Source organism: Choristoneura fumiferana, chromosome 28 (genome assembly GCF_025370935.1).
Source record: "Choristoneura fumiferana chromosome 28, NRCan_CFum_1, whole genome shotgun sequence".
Lineage (NCBI taxonomy): Eukaryota > Metazoa > Arthropoda > Insecta > Lepidoptera > Tortricidae > Choristoneura > Choristoneura fumiferana.
In genome coordinates, this window is record NC_133499.1 from 4053305 (window position 1) to 4069743 (window position 16439).

General features: G+C 41.9%; 1 protein-coding gene across 1 annotated transcript; it reads right to left on the minus strand.

Moving 5' to 3' along the window:
- Positions 1-4240: 4240 nt before the first annotated feature.
- Positions 4241-14943, minus strand: LOC141443759 (43 kDa receptor-associated protein of the synapse homolog). The gene is made up of 12 exons (XM_074109108.1): positions 14785-14943; positions 13391-13471; positions 10973-11088; positions 9991-10070; positions 8153-8307; positions 7273-7424; positions 6789-6911; positions 6406-6589; positions 5998-6198; positions 5423-5532; positions 4833-5013; positions 4241-4435 (listed from the first exon to the last, which is right to left on the minus strand). Exons 3-12 carry the CDS (start codon positions 11008-11010, stop codon positions 4241-4243), a joined length of 1419 nt encoding a protein of 472 aa, XP_073965209.1. The 5' UTR covers positions 11011-11088; positions 13391-13471; positions 14785-14943.
- Positions 14944-16439: the final 1496 nt, after the last annotated feature.

Below are 16439 nucleotides of genomic sequence, written 5' to 3' on the forward strand. Positions count from 1 at the left end.
ATTCCGACCATATCTAGTTTATCACTGAATTAGAAAAAAACTATGGTTGCGTGGTATTGCGTCAATAGTAGATTGTACAACAAGAGCATAAAACGACACGTTCATATAGCCCCCTGAGCCAGTACGGCGAGGGTGGATAAACACGACGAGGGGAAAATAAGTTCAATGCTCAAGTTTTACCCGCTGTTTTTGACTTGCTTCTCACGTCATCCGACGAAACCTGCGCTGTGGATGTGGCTTACAGTGATCCTTTTATAAATTGAATAAATCTGGTAAGTTACTTGCTTCTTCTTCGTCGGTGGAACGAATAGACAGAAACATTTTGTCCTTAAACGCTGGAGGTCGCCTGTTGGCTGCTGTGGTCAGACAGCACCGATGCCAAGTCCGGTTCGCGCAGAACTGGTGGTGTGCCGAATGGGAAGTCCTGCAACAACGAAATCAGTTCAAGTACAAACATTCATCAAACGCCCGATAGATGTCTCTGTGCTGCCACCCGTTAAGATAGCGTTGTGCTTCCGCCATTGACTTGTTAGTTAGTTGCAATATCTACTAATAGATGGCGCTTATATACTTCGCTGCAACAAGATAACGATATGTTTGTTACTTGTTTGTTCAAACAAAATATCAAGACCTCGGTCGTTTTAGTAATTATCGTTCGATAAAGTAAGTCTTGGAAATGTGTCGTGTGTGTGTGTGTGTGTGTGTGTCTTGTGTAGCGAAAATCGAATTATACAAATGGTGTCAAATAAATTATTTTCATTCATCATATTTTTAACCTTCGACGCAAATGGGGTGTTATAAGTTTGAGCGCTATGTGTGTCTGTCTGTCTGTCTGTGTATCTGCCTGTGGCACCGTAGCTCTTAAACGGGTGGACCGATTTGAATGCGCTTTTTTATTTGAAGCAGGTTTTTTAGCGATGTTTCTTAAACATGTTGCTTCAAAATCGGTTCAGCCGTTTTTGAGATATTGACCTTTTTGTTGGTTAGGTTAGGTTATCCGTTCAATAATTGACTATATTTATTACAGGTTATTTTGTAACAATGTTGTTAGGACGCTGTTATGCAATACATGTCAACCCGTAGAAAACAAAAATTCAAAGTTTACATTGTATAGCACAGGGTTACTCAAAGTGGGGTACGCGAACCCCTATGGGTTCGCTATTCGACGGTAGGGGGTTCGCGACAAGGTTTACGTGACTCCAAAAACCACCAGGCTGCAAGACTAGCAAGATGATTATTTTTTATTTCAACTCCAAATTTGTTCCTTATTTGGTTGTTATTTGTTGTTGTTTGTTTCAGTTTGTATTTTCGTTGGCAAGATGATTCTTACCTATATTTGTTACCTTTTATTGAAATAAATAATATACATTACATTATGATGATGATTGAAATAAATCAGTCAAGTTTATTACTTTCTTGGGGGGGAGGGGGGGGAGGAAGGGGTTCGCCATCGTCTAGAAACTTTAACAGGGGTACGTGGAGCCATAAGTTTGAGAAACCCTGGTATAGCAAAATGACAGTGAGTTGACTCAGTATCGCAAAACAGCGTCCGTATTGTGTTTTTGTAACAGAGTTGTTACCTGCGAGGGTAAAGAGCGCGGTGCAGGCGGCGCGGGTGGCGGCGGGCGCGGCGCACGCGCCGGGGACGCGCACTCCGCGCACTCAGCCGGCGCCGCCCGCGCACCGAGCGGCGCGACCACGAATCCGGCATGAGCTGAGGACAAGTATTCATACTATGAAACCTGACTGATTCTGATGAAAACGCGGTAGTTGTGTGCCGGCGTCAGTTTCGTCGGGTAGTCGCGCGAGCAGAGCGGCGGCGCGTGTTGCAGCAGCCGCCGAGTCGCGTTGCTCCGAAGAGGAAGGGCTACGGATTAGCCCGAAACATGTCCGACTAAACTCGATTTAAGACGTGAGTTATCTAAATAAAATAAATATCAAATTATCATGGGACACTTGACACCAATTGACCTAGTCCCAAACTAAGCAAAGCTTGTACTATGGACACTAGGCAACGATAAAACACTTATATAGATAAAACATACTTAAATACATATTAAACATCCAAGCCGAGAACAAACATTCGATTATCATAAAATATCTGCCCCGGCCGGGATTCGAACCCGACCTTAGCTTCGTAGTCAGGTTCTCTAACACTCAGCCATCGTCGTCTGGGTCAATATATTTAATATACATACATAAAAATCACGCCTGTATTCCCAAATGGGGTAGGCAGAGCACACGAAACGTTACCGCTTCGGAGCAACTTTTAGCAATTTTAGGTTTTAAGTTTGACAAAAACGGTACAATAGTGACAGGTTGCTAGCCTGTCACCTACGGTGTACCTTAACCTATGTCCTCAGTCGCCTCTTACGACATCCATGGAAGAAATGGAGAGGTGTTATTCTAACCCGACACCACACGGGTATATTTAATATGAGTACTCATATTCATTTATTGGTAATATCATGATTAGATGTCATTTTGTTAAATTATTCCTAACATATTCTGGAGAAAGTAGTAAATGTACAGCTAGCTCAGTGGCGAGGGGTGACAATTTTCAGATGGCAACACGGAGCAAAAAAAACTACCTGCCTTAAAGCGGCGAAATAGGTAGCAGCCGCCACAGTCACCCCCCCTAAAATCTTCATTGATTTACGCTTGGTGCCACAGAATATATAACAGTGCTGACGTACAGAATGGCCACGCTCCGCCCCGCACCGGTTCGAGTTACCCCACCCCTCAAGCGCAGATTACAGGAAAACCGCAGGAAAGCAGTCGGGCGCGCAACGCGATGTATGTATATCGGTCGCACCGTCACACGGCACTAAGTTCGGGAGCAATAATTTTGCGAACGAAATGGTGATATACTGTGCATTGTATGGGTGTTTGCTAACAGCCAAAGATAAGAAAAGGAGTTTTTTTCGATTTCTTAATGTAAATAATAATGATTTCTAAAAGTATCGCGATTAATACATAAAATAACTAATTATTTAGGTATAATTCGTTCAAGTTTGTAGTCATATATTTATTGTAATTTGAAATAATAATGCTTAAATACATAGACAGACACATTTTAAGTAGGTTTAAATAAAAATATATGATTAACGATTACATTTATTTACACATCTAAGCCATACCTACATACCCTATAGTACTAGGGTTTTGCGATAGTCAGCCCTGTGTGTCTTACGCACACATTGACGCGTGTACAGACGTCGTCGTGCCTATGTAGATGCAAGAACGCGTATTTTGTATGGCGTGGCCGCCCTGTGCTTGGTGCACAGCACAACGTGCCGGTTAAATCGTGCCAGTATCTTTACATTGCGGGCTTGCAGGGCTAGGTACAAGTGATCCATCGACCACCGCAATGGTATACTACTGCTTGATGCACGATGAGCGCGCTTGGCAACGAGCCGATTGTCTTTGAACAAAGTGATTTACGGCACCGTCTGCCGCAAGTGTTTGCGAATAGTAATGTATAAAAGTGATTTATGGCACCGGCGGTTTACTAATGTATCGGCGAAAATTATTTAGCAAATTATTAACTCCCAAACTATTTATCCCATATTTTAATTTAGGCGAAATGTTATTTCCCAACTCAACGTTTCGCACTGATATCATTTTCCAACTAATGATTCGATAAATTATTATTATGCAAATTATTACCTGGAATTTTTTTAAGATGTCATTTATGTTTTCGTCAAATGTATTGATTGGCATACCTTAATTTAGCAACTTATTGAATGGCATCCAACCTACTTTTCTAGTGTCATTTATCCTGGCTGCTATAAAAAAAAACCTAACATCGAAGGCTAAGGCGGGAGCTACGCTCCGCTTCGCTCCCGCCTTAGCCTTCTGAACCTAAACTATCCAAGTCGCTTCTGTTCCGAACCGTCTTGCTCGCTCGCTTCGCTCGCTCGCACAAATCAAATTGAAGTATAGCTTCGCAATGTAAAAAATTGCCCAAATGTTGTTTGACAATTTGTTAATTGCCTAAGCCAATCATTTGCTACATAATTATTTGCCACATAAATGTGTGATGAAGTAAAATTTTGCAATGTAAAAATGTTGCGAAATAAAAAAAATGCGAAGTAAAGTTATGCCAAATATTAGTTTGCCAAATGAAACTTTGGTGAAAGGTTGGTTGCTAAGTGAAATTTGGCGAAACATATTTCGCCGAAAAGGCAGTACACCGGCACCGGCTGCCACGAGTGTTTGTGTGTGAGTATAGTTTGACTTACGCTTGGTGCACGATGTGCGCGCACGGCAGCGAGGCGAGCGGCTCGGGCGTCTCGGCGAGGGGCTCCCGGCAGCGCGCGCACGCCGGCGCGAGCCACGCGGAGGCCGCGCGCTTCTGCCGCGCCGCCGCGTTGTTGTCGCCCAACGCTGTGTAGATTTCGGAGAGACGGAGGCGGACACGGCGTACCAGCATCTGCAAAGTATGTGAACTCTTTATTGTGCAAGAAAAAAAAACTAATTTAGAAAACGGAACAGGACAAGAAGCTATCATAAGAAGCATCATAATTATCCGATAATTATGATGACGATGTTGATGATGGTGATGATGATTATGACGAAGATGATAACGATGCGATGATGATGACATTGTCCGGAATAATAAATTTTATTGTTAAAAACCGTGTAAAGTTGTGTTGTGATTTGAAAAGTTCCAACAATTGGTCCATTTCGAACGTACACAAATATTAAGTTATAAAAGATTATTATGAGGAGATGAGAATAATATAGATACCAATGATGATGATAATAAAGAAGCATAAAAAGAATAAGAAAGAGAAGAATAAGATTATGATGATAAAGAAGTTACGTACTTTAGCACCGACAGAAGTAGCGACCTCTAGCAGCCGCGTGTTGAACTCCAACGGCCGGCAGTTGCAGATCCGTCCTTGCTGACGCAAAGCTTCCAGGCATCGCGCTGCTCCGTCCATTGCTTCCATCTGAGCCAGGCGGTCGCCTAACGCCTGGCCAGCTCCCATTGCTACTTCGTAGTGTCTGAAAGATAGTTCCTGCTTTCAATTCCTATCTAAAACTACTCCGTTCAACCTACGTCGTGGATATTATTCACCGTACGATGTGCCTGAACTACTTTTAGAACAATACTGCATGCAACACAATATTGTTGAGTTATGGTCTTAATATTGAAGAATTGCGAAACTAAAGTGGCAGTGGGCACATTGCTCGCAGGACTGATGGCCGATGGGGTCAGAAGGTTCTCGAATGGCGTCCGCGGACCGGGAGACGAGCTGTCGGTAGGCCTCCAACAAGATGGAGCGACGACTGTTAAGATCGCGGGATCGCAGTGGATGCGGAAAGCACAAGACCGGTCTGAGTGGACAGCCTTGGGGGAGGCCTATGTCCAGCAGTGGACGTCTTTCGGCTGACATGATGATGGTCTTCATACCTGAGAGCCTTCCCGATGTCACACTTCCTTCTATACACGTCGCCGGCAATCCTAACAGCGCGAGCATAGCACCCCTGATCGCCAGCCACTGCTGCCAACCTTAACGCCTCCTGAAAAGGAATCATTTTCAGTACTTGATGCTTCAATATAGGCCTTATAAATAGCGGTCTATGCAGGCTGCTTCCAAGTACTTCCAACCTATGCAGCTGAAGGTCTATGGGAGAGCCCTATGTCCAACAGTGGACGTCCGATACGATAATGATGAGATCTTAGATCAATGCCGAGGCTACATAAAGGGCGATCTAGACGGTTATAAACCAGCGTCCCAACAGGGGTGACCTTGCTTGTCACCATCCACAGACAGCAGTTGTAAGCCAAATTATAACATGACCTTCAACGTCCTTGGCAGACGGGCGTGTTTCCAACCAACTCGCTACTGATTCGCTTGCGTGTCAGCGCGTGGGTGTAAGTAAACCGTGTAGCTGAAACTCAATCCGTGGTTGTAAACCAAGTATCAGCCAAGGTCATCTAAGTTGGGACGCTGGTTTAAAACCGTCTGGAACCGTTTTACTCACATTACAATAATCATGGGCGTCACCAAGCTCCCCTCTAGCTCGCAGCGCAGCAGCCATTTGCAATAATGCGGTTCGGTGATGCCTGGTGTTGAGGTCAGTCGCGCGTGGACCACGTCCGAGGTCGCACGCTCTTGCTGCACAGGCGACGGCGCGTTCAGCGTCCCGGAGCCGCCGCCATAGTTCTGAGAGGCCTACGTATACCTGAAATTCAAATATCAAAGTTGAATTTCTTTCAAAGTTCCTGACAGAAAGATAGACAACAAAGTGATACCGCTAGGGTTTCGTTATGCCAATTGAGGTACGGAAACCTAGAAACAGTTTTAATAAAAAAAATGTCGATTTTAATCGTTTAGCGTTCCACAGGGCTCCGTTTTGAGGCGGTCAATCTTCTTTACCAAGAACAATCACCTGTAGAAGCAAAGTATTGTCGCTCTGCGCTTGAGCGACTCCTAGAGCTTTCTGAAAGCCATCCATAGCTTTGGAGAAAGCTCCTAGCTCCAAGCTAACAACTGCGACAGTGAGATGGACACAGCCAGCGGTGGAGCCACCACCGCAGTCATTGTAGAGGGCGTGACGAGCGTAAGATAGAGCTCTGAAACAATTTAAGATTAACTGTACGGATATTTCACGATTGCCATTTATAAGTAACGTAAATATTTGCGATGTTAATATCATTGTAAATCACAAACTTGTAAAAAATTTAGGGAACCCGATGGGAATCGAGTTATTACGACGCTATGCCTCTGGTAGCTAGGTGTGATAGTTGAAAAATATTCAAGAATGAAATTTACCTATCCAGTCCACCCAGGGTCTGGTGCGCCCTGGCCAGGTTCAGGTAAGCTTCGGCACGCATTGGCGCCGAGTCCAGCTCCTCCGATATACCGAGCTGCCGGTTGGCAAACTCGAGAGATTCCCTAGAAACAGACACATTGACAATGAGTATCCTGCCTTTTCAAAGAAATATTGTTCCGAAATGTTTCATTTGCCAAACCGTAAACTCTAAATTTTCTCCGAAACAACAAACTTTTCTCAGTGTATTTTCTTATGGTTTTATTAGAACACAGTAGTAGGTAGTAGTTGTTTGAAAGTTCAGAAAAAAATACGGTTTCAGAGAAAATCGTGGGTTGGGATTCGCACGCGACGCGCGCAGTTAGCGCTGTTCATATTATTTTTCAATAGATCCACCATTCCACCCACTCTGTGCAAACCACGTCTGCTAGCGTAGGCCATCATACGTCAAGATAGCTTTAAAATCCCTTGAACTCCAGAACATACCTGTACTTCCCAAAGTCCATGTACGCCTGGTACAAATGGCCGAGTAGAGCGAACCTATCGGCCCTATGTCGGACGCCCCGCAGTGCCGACAACCACACCTTGACAGCCAGCTGCTGCTCGTTTTGACCGTACAGACGGACACCACGTTCGATCTGTGGGAATTCACCATCATCATCATAAGCTGGAAGACATCCACTGTTAAACAAAAGCCTCCCCCGTGGAAAGCCACAGTGAACGACAACTCGCCACTTGAACCCGATTGCCCACAACTCTCAATATGTCGTCAGTCTATCTAGAGGGCGGCTTCTTTGCCAACGTATCTTCTTCAGGTTCGTGGAAATACCAGTGCTGATTCTGACTAATTCATCTAAATGCATCCATAAGTTAACTTGTAACTCCGAGTTAAAAATAGTGTCAAAATGTAGAATACCCTAACCTAGATTTAGTGATTTAATTTTGTAACCCTGGGCCATGCAACCGATCATTACAGAGTCCGTAGCCAAAATGGCAAAAACGTAACCCTTATAGTTTCACCATGTCTGTCTGTATGTCCGTGAGTCCGTGACTTTGCTCAGAGACTATCAGTGCTAAAAAAAGGGTATTCAAATTTAAAGTGCAATTTTTTTACCCGTGTGGTGTCGGGTTAGAATTACACCTCTCCATTTCTTCCGTCGATGTCGTAAGAGGCGACAAAGGATATAGATTAAGGTATACCGTAGGCGACAGGCTAGCAACCTGTCACTATTGTACCGATTTTGTCAAACTTAAAACTTAATATTGCTAAAAGTGGCTCCGAAGCGGTAACGTTTCGTGTGCTCTGCCTACCCCATTTGGAAATACAGGCGTGATGTTTTGTTTGTTTGTGTATTTTTTTTATTACCTTTCGCCTAGCAAAGTACTGGTCCAGCCGTGACCGGCAGCCCCTGAAGCAGTCGAGCAGCCCAGCGGTGGGCGGGCGGTGCGCCGGCCCGAACCGAGAGCCCCAGCGGAGCGTGCCATTCCGCTCCGGGTACTCCTCCGCGAAGGAGTGGAGTTCTTGGAGGAAAATACGGGGTCAGTCGGTGGCGCCTATACCTGGGCTACCGAGCTTTGCTCGGGCTAAAACTAGATAACAAGTGATTTCCCAGAGATACAACCACCACACTACACACACACACGTGTCATTGGTTAAAATCCGGTTCGAAGGACCAATATTTAGGGAGTGGCGCTTTTTAGGATTGTTGTTGTGTGAAACTCTTCAAATTCGTGCGAATATACTTCACTTAGCAATGGCACTTAGTTACTTGTAGCTAAGGTAAAATGTTTAATGTAAGAATGCACCCGGTCCGTATAAGACCGTAAAAGGCACTAAATTACTTCAAGGCGGGAGCGTCGCCAGTGACTGACGTCACAAAGGTGTTCAGTTACAATTTTATCGAAACCGTTGGAGCCGTTTCCGAGATTCTAAATATAAAGGGTGGCAGAGGCAGATCGTGTGCCATAATATGATTAGGGCAGGTAGGGACACTTGCAACATATTTTGGGCCAATTAAGAGTCATCCTGCCCATGGTGTTTTTTTAATCAGCATGTAATATTTTTGTAATGTAATGACCCTATTAACTGCTACAAATTTGTAAGGAACCCTTGGTGCGCCAGTCTGATTAACACTTGAATATTTATAACTAATAAAAACTATCGCTAGAAAACCTGCTTTCAAATAAAAAAACCGCGTCTAACCAAATCGGTTAACCCGTGTCAGAGCTACGGTGCCACGTTCACTTCTAACACCCCTCTTTTTGCGTCAGATGTTAAAAACTGTCTGTCTGTGGCATCGTAACTCTCGAACAGATGAACCGATTTCGATGTGTTTTTTTTACGTGAAAGCATTGCGGCGGTTCTTATGTTGGATTAAAATCGGATCCGTTGTTTTTGAGATATTGAGAGAGAGAGAGAGAGAGAGAGAGAGAGAGAGAGAGAGAAGATAGAGAGAGAGATATTTATTTACACATATTCGATACCTAGAAAAAAACACGTTGAACTTTCAAGTGACAATGTCGGGGTAATTTAAATTTGGTAGGTTTTAAGTTACAATACATCTAATGGTCTCTACCCACTACACCGTATCCTGCTATGACCGTAATAGGAACGTGTCGGGACCGGAATGTCAAGCGCATACATGACACACGACGGCGACGTCCACGGCACGGCACAGTCCTTAGATAGCCACAGTATCATACTTTTCAATAAAAAATATTTTTGCCCGACCCGTTACCATTATGATCAACGGTGCCCTTTATGACATAGACATAAGTCCAAGAAGCCGCCATTAACAAATAATATATATATAATTACTACATATTTATACAGTTGTCCTTACCTGTCTGATCTGGCAATCCTTTGGCGCATTTAAAAGATTAGATTACTCATAGGTTCATCCAAAAGACAAAGCTATAAGCAAGCGATCTAAATCATATATGTTCGCACATGCTTGTGAGTTGTTATTAGTCCAAAAGCCAGTTACCGGCATGAATGAGCTACTGGTACGTGTATTGAAATTCGGCCCGTAGTTTTTGACTGCCCCCGCCCCCTTGTCAGCAAAAGTAAGCCAAGTTCTAACCCCCATGGACCAATGATAATAAGGTTACGTACGCAATAACCGCGCGGTTTTAGCACGCCGTCTCTTTCAGAAGCGATGCTTGAAAGAGGGATGGTGCGCTAAAACCGTGCACTGAGGGTACCTGGTGGTTCATCGAGGTGGTGCGAGGGGTCCGGCGAGCTGAGAAGACGTGTGGCCGACAGCTGGTGTGCCGGCACCCCTCTGCGAAGAAACACCAAAAAGTTGCGCACTAGGTCACAACTCATTAGACCCATCCGGCACCCGACCAGGACCGCCTCGCCGTTCGTCCACTTGTTGTTGACAATTGGTCCACGGGTGGACTGGACGACGCGTTGACAACGAGTGGACCTCGCGTTGTCCATGAATTTTCAAGTAGTCTCCAGAAGGGTGGATGGGAGCGCCGCATCGCAAGCATGCGGGTGGTCCACTCGCCGTCCGTACGTCGGAACTTCACGATTCACGAGCGAGGCGATCCAGTGACACTATGTAGTTGATGTAGTGAGCGCATGCCCATACAAATCCATATAAAGAACTAGCTTTTGCACGCGGCATCGCTCGCGCAGCTGAAACCTTTTTTGATCCCACAGGAACCATACATTATTTCAGGATAAAAAGTAGCCTATATGTTAGCCCAGGGTATATTGTACCTGTATGCCAAATTTTATGCAAATCCGTTTAGCAGTTCTTGCGTGAAAGAGAAACAAACATCCAAACCTCCATCCATACAAACTTTCGCGTTTATAATATTAGTATATATAAGATACTAACCGCTCGCGGCGAGGCGGTACGGGCACAGAATAACTAATAGTAGTACCGTACGGTACGGGTCGGGTACTGGGTGGCTCTAATGAGCTGTGACCTTTATACAACAAAGATTGACACTTCGGGTGCCGTCGTATTCTGATTGAGAGCCGACTATTACCAATGGAAATACATTATACACTATCTGAGGGGCTACTACGAAATTCGAAAGTCGAAGTTCGTATCGTATCGTCCCTCTTACTCTCGTATTAAATATATTAAGCGCCAGCGGGACGGCAGAACACGGAGCTCGAATTTTGCACTTCGTAGTATAAGGCATCGAGATACTTCTTCATTCTTACCCGAGGAAGTCCCGTGATTCTATGGAATCCCATGACATGTTCCTCGGGTGTAGACGACAGCGTCACCTGGCGGTTGGATGCATCTTGCTCTCTCGCTCGCTCACCGCGCACCGACACTGCGTAGAGAGAGATGGGGAAATGAGGGTTACTTGGCGACATATCGCTAGATGGCGTTAGCATCGAAGTCCGTTTGACGTTGCAGTACTTGTACTATTATCTATTCTGTGGTTGCAGTCTTGCTTGCGATTGGCTCATATAGTTTAACCAATCACAAACGTGACGCAAATGTCAAAGTTGTCAAACGGACCTCGCGATACTAGCGCCATCTAGACTGTCACACACAGAAACCTTTTTTTTTTTTTTTTTTTTTTCGGACGGACTGTTGCTTTTAGCCTCAGTCGGCTTTTACAGCTTACCGGAGAGAGGGCGAGCTGCCAGATGGGCCGCTCAGCAAGTGGGTATTTTAAAACTTAGCATGCCAAAGGGGTCACAGAAACCTTCATTAAAAGTAGTTATAAGGGGCTGTTTCACCACCCGTTGATTAATTTTATTTGAAGGATAAATGTGATACCGTCTCCGTCTATTCGAACATAACCTAACCAACAAAAAGTTGGAAATCCCCCGACTTTGTCACTTCAAAGTACATTATCTCAAAAACGGCTGAACCAGTTTTAATGAAACATGTCTAAGAACCATCGCTAGAAAGCCTGATTTCAAATAAAAAAATGCATTCAAATCGGTCCACCCGTTTGAGAGCTACGGTGCCACAGACAGACACACATAGTGGTCAACTTATAACACCCCTCTTTTTGCGTCGGGGGTTAAAAACAAACAGAGACGGCATCACATTTATCCGACAGATAAATTTAATCAATGGATAGTGAAACAGGGTATAAATGTAATAAACTAATTATAAAATCTTCAATTAAACTTAAGTGAGTGGAAATAATGAAATTATCCGGGGTTAGCTTTATACCCTAATATTTTAATCTTTCGTGATAAGTAGTTAATTACCACATCATTCACTTAATCACGGCGATATACTGACATATTACTAAAGTCACCTTGACGTTTCGCTCTCATAAGAGTAGGTAGATTGTTCAACAAGGGACTAAAACAAGCCGTTTGACACGAGATGTTTAGCTACCCGAGCAGAGCAAGTGGCTATAGTTCGAGTGGCATTATGGTTCTTAGTCTCGCGTTAAACACTACTTTTCACTTTGAACGCGAGGAAAAAAAACAATATTTTGTTCAAAACGTACGCTCGACTAATGAACAGGCCATCTGTTCAAAATTCAAATAGCAAAAAAAATTGTTGCGCGGTTTTCCTTTCTTTTGTTGTTTGTGAAGTGACGCTTTAAAAGATTGCTAATTTAGCCAACACTTTCAAAGTTGAAAACTATTTTAAAACAAATTGGACTATGCATAATAAAATGAATTAATCCTTAATTCATATAATTAAATACATTCATATTCGTAATCATTAATTGTGTTTCACGAAATTAAATCGTGTTTTTTTTAAATACCTATTTTTGCACAGTTGTAATTTTCAGGTTATTTCCACAACTAAAAATCCTCCATTCACAAACACCGTGTTGGCTGTTTAGGGGTTTCCAACGTAAATTAAAAAAAAAACTTTAATCCCTAGAGAATAAAAATTTTGTCCCGATATGCAGAGACTAAAGTAACATTTTAAGAGCATGAGAAGTGAAAAATATATAAATATCAGTGGGCGTAGTTATAGATCCACGTACGTTTAGCCGCTGTATGTAGCTGAAAACTGAAAGGTCTCTACCCTGTACTGTATACCGTATCATGAGCGTTATCGTTCCTATTCTGTTTCTAAACTGACAGGAGCTTCTATGGGCGTGCACACGAAAAACAGGGTCGGTATTTCCATCCCGGTATATCCGGGCCAGGAAAGAGTGTCACCCGGTATGTTTATCCGTTGCCTAGTATCCATAATAGTAGGTACAAGCTTTGCTTAGTTTGGGACTAGGTCAATTGGTGTCGTGTCCCATGATATTTTTTATTTTATTTTAATTAAACCACCCTACTTCAACCTTTGTCTTAGTTATTACCTAAGTACTTATCACAAAGATTTGTCTCGCATTGATATTCTTGCCCATAGAAACTGTATTAATTTCAAGAACAGTGTTATCTGCCATCTATCTAAATGCTTAGTAATCGGACGCAGTTCTATACAATTTTCCAATTTTCTTGTTTAATTCAATAATGGTAAACTGTTTTTTCAGTGCACAAGGATTATTATTATTATTATAATGCCATTCTACCGCATCTACCATTCCTTTTTACCGATTTCTATACCTTATCATGTTTAACCTAGCAAATGTTTAACTAAGTAGGTGTGTGACTGTTTGTGGCCTTAATAAATTAAAAAAAAAATAACAGTCTTACCTAGCTCACACGACGACAGTGGTTTGTATCACCACTTGATCCATGGTTTAGTCCGCCCATAAGACATCGTTATGGCATTATCTGCAATTTAATGTTGTCTGTAGCATGTCAGCAAGACAGATGGAGAAGTGAGTGACAGCAATAGGTGATAGCTGGCAGATTTGACTGTATTCTCAAATATTGGGTTCGGATGAAAAAAGCGAGGCTCAATCTACTATAATTTAATTTGATTTAATCTGTTTTGATTTAATTTAATTTGGCTTAACTTAATTTGATTTATTTTGGTTTAATTTAATTTGTTTTGATTTACTTAACTCTTTTTCAGGCCCCGCGAATTTAGATACGCTACCACAAAATATTATAAGTAAGTATCTATTAATATTTGAAATGGACTTATTATTCGTTTTCATTTAATAGGTACAAATGTATGTATATTGATACAATTAAAAAATATATATTCATCCCTCTCCATATTTTTTCACGAACGCTTTTTGAAATATCATATCATATTCATATGTTCAAAACCGTCCAGCTTTTTAAGCTACTGAGAGCAACAAAGAAATAGGCATACATATTATACAGACATACTACATATGCTAGAAAAATATAACCCTCCTTCGTACAGTTGGATAAAAAAGCTTGTATTAAAAATGAATTCGTAACAAAAACCTATTACGAGATATTTATCATTTTTTTATAGCGGCCTCTATCATTCTACATATAACAATATCAACTTCAAGACAGACAGGCTGACATATATATGGCAGTCGAGGCTTAGTACCTACTAGGGTTCTGCGCGGGAACTTTTACGGTACCCTAAAATTGTCCTTGCGAAAGTCCATCATTTTGAAAAGTTTCATACTTAGTATTTATATCTAGTAAGTACTTCGATCTAGGTCACGCGAGGCATCTAGATACCAGATAGGTTAATGTCATCTTACATAAAATTAGGTCACCCACTTTAAAGCATAAAATACGTTAAAAAAAACTTTTTATTATTAATTTTTCTTATTGTTATTTTTGCAACGTTTCAAATATTTTTATTTTTAGTTTTTCAAGAATAAATTTAAAATTTCAGTGACGCAAAGCTTATGTAAAAAAACTTTTTAATTTTATAATTTTAATAATAATATTTTATTTATTTCAGATATTCTCCTTATCTGTTAGTAACAGTGTCCTTATGTACTGCGTTAGTTAGTATTTTGTTTAATTAAAATTTTAAAGGAGCCAACCGAGCCACCCCATCCCAAAATAGGTTAGTTCCAAAAATAGTACAAATCAATGGCATCAAATATTACCCAACACTTCATGATCTTTTTAAAGGACACAAATGACAATTTGGCTTAATAAAGTGCGAAAATGAATAAAAGCTTTAAAGAAAATCATTAACTTACGAATATAAATCCAGCGTTCGAATGGGGCACATAGTTTTTTCGCGTTCGATTGATTTGGTTGTCACTGCACTTGTTTTTGGTTGGTATTTGTGGTGTTTTAGTGGTATTTAGTTTTGGTTTGGATTTTGATCGGACGTAGCTGGTCCTGGCAGATCACACCCCGATTGTAGGGATGTTGTGCCGTAGGTTAGAGAAAGGAGTGGAGTCGCGTTGGGTTTATTTTTATTTTTAACTACTGACGCAAAAGGAACGGTGTTATAAGTTTGCCGCCAATTTATGTCTGTGGCAGCGTAGTTCTTAAATAGACGGGCAGATTTGCTGACTTTTTTATGTAAAAGCGAGTTTACTTGCGTTGGTTTTTAGCTTCATAATTATGTTTGATAAAAATCGGTTGAACCGTTTTTAAATATTGTACTTTACTTCACTGTTCACTAATGTTTCGCAACTAACGTTTGGCAACAAGTAAACGGGTTCTACGCGATGGTCCTGCAATAAATCCTGAAATACAGTTTTAGAGATTGCGAAACGAAAAGTTGCGAAATGAATCAGGTTGCCAAACGTTATTAGCAAAATGAACGTATAGCATTTAAAAAACTCCTTCTTCTAGGCAAATTTTGAATCTCTAGCTCCAGTGGTTTAAGCTGTGCGTGTCTAGTTCTATCGGTCAGCCATTCGTTAACGTTACTTTTATAGATCACCTGGAACTTTATCTCAATTGAAATACTGCTTAAAGTAGGTCGAGGTAATTTAGCAATATTTAAAACTTTTTCATCAGCATCACATCAGCCTACAGCAGTCCACTGCTGGACATAAGCGTCTTCCATGGCGAGCCACAACACTGTCTTCAGCCCCTCGCATCCATCCGCCGCCAGCGACCCTCATGAGGTCGTCCATCCACCATGCCTCAGGACGCCCTACACCATGCACGTTTTCCCGTCCGTGGTGGCCATTGGAGGACTCGTCTGCTCCACCGTTTATCGGTCCTGCGACAGACGTAGCCAGCCCAATGCCACTCAGCGAATGTTAAAACGTTTTTGTTTTTAAGAAAATATACAGGCGCTATAGCTGTGTTTTGTAAATTAAACACTTTTATTCACTTCATCAAATAAAATACTATTTCTTACTTACCTACTTTGTACTGCTAAACTCTACGTAAGAATAGGCAAAAATCTGTAAATGTATCTGTATGTGTCTGTTTAGTTACAAACAATAAACTAATAGTTAAATTTTGCTGAAATTCATATTAGTTTTTCGGAAATGCGCCAGATTACAGCAACTTACTAACTACCTAAGTCAAGCTTTTTATCAGTAAAAATATATTTAGATTTTGAAGAGACTCCACCGCCGCCGCTGTTCCGCCCAGCCTCCCGTCTCCCTTGCTCAACGCCGCAGGCATGCGCAGAAGCGTCCTCTGCCTTTATTTATTGGAATACGAACGCGGCTCTTTTGATTTTAAATAAAAAAAATAAGATAAAAAAATTGTTCTTTACTTTTTAGTGTTAACGTCTGTATTTATCGACATGGCATTGGAATTAAGAACAAACCGGATTCTTGATAATTCTGTAAAGAACGTAGCACATTTCGCACCCACTCGCGTACTTTTTTTTGCTCACCTTACCTTAATAAAACACGAGTTAAGTGTAGGACTTTTTCTC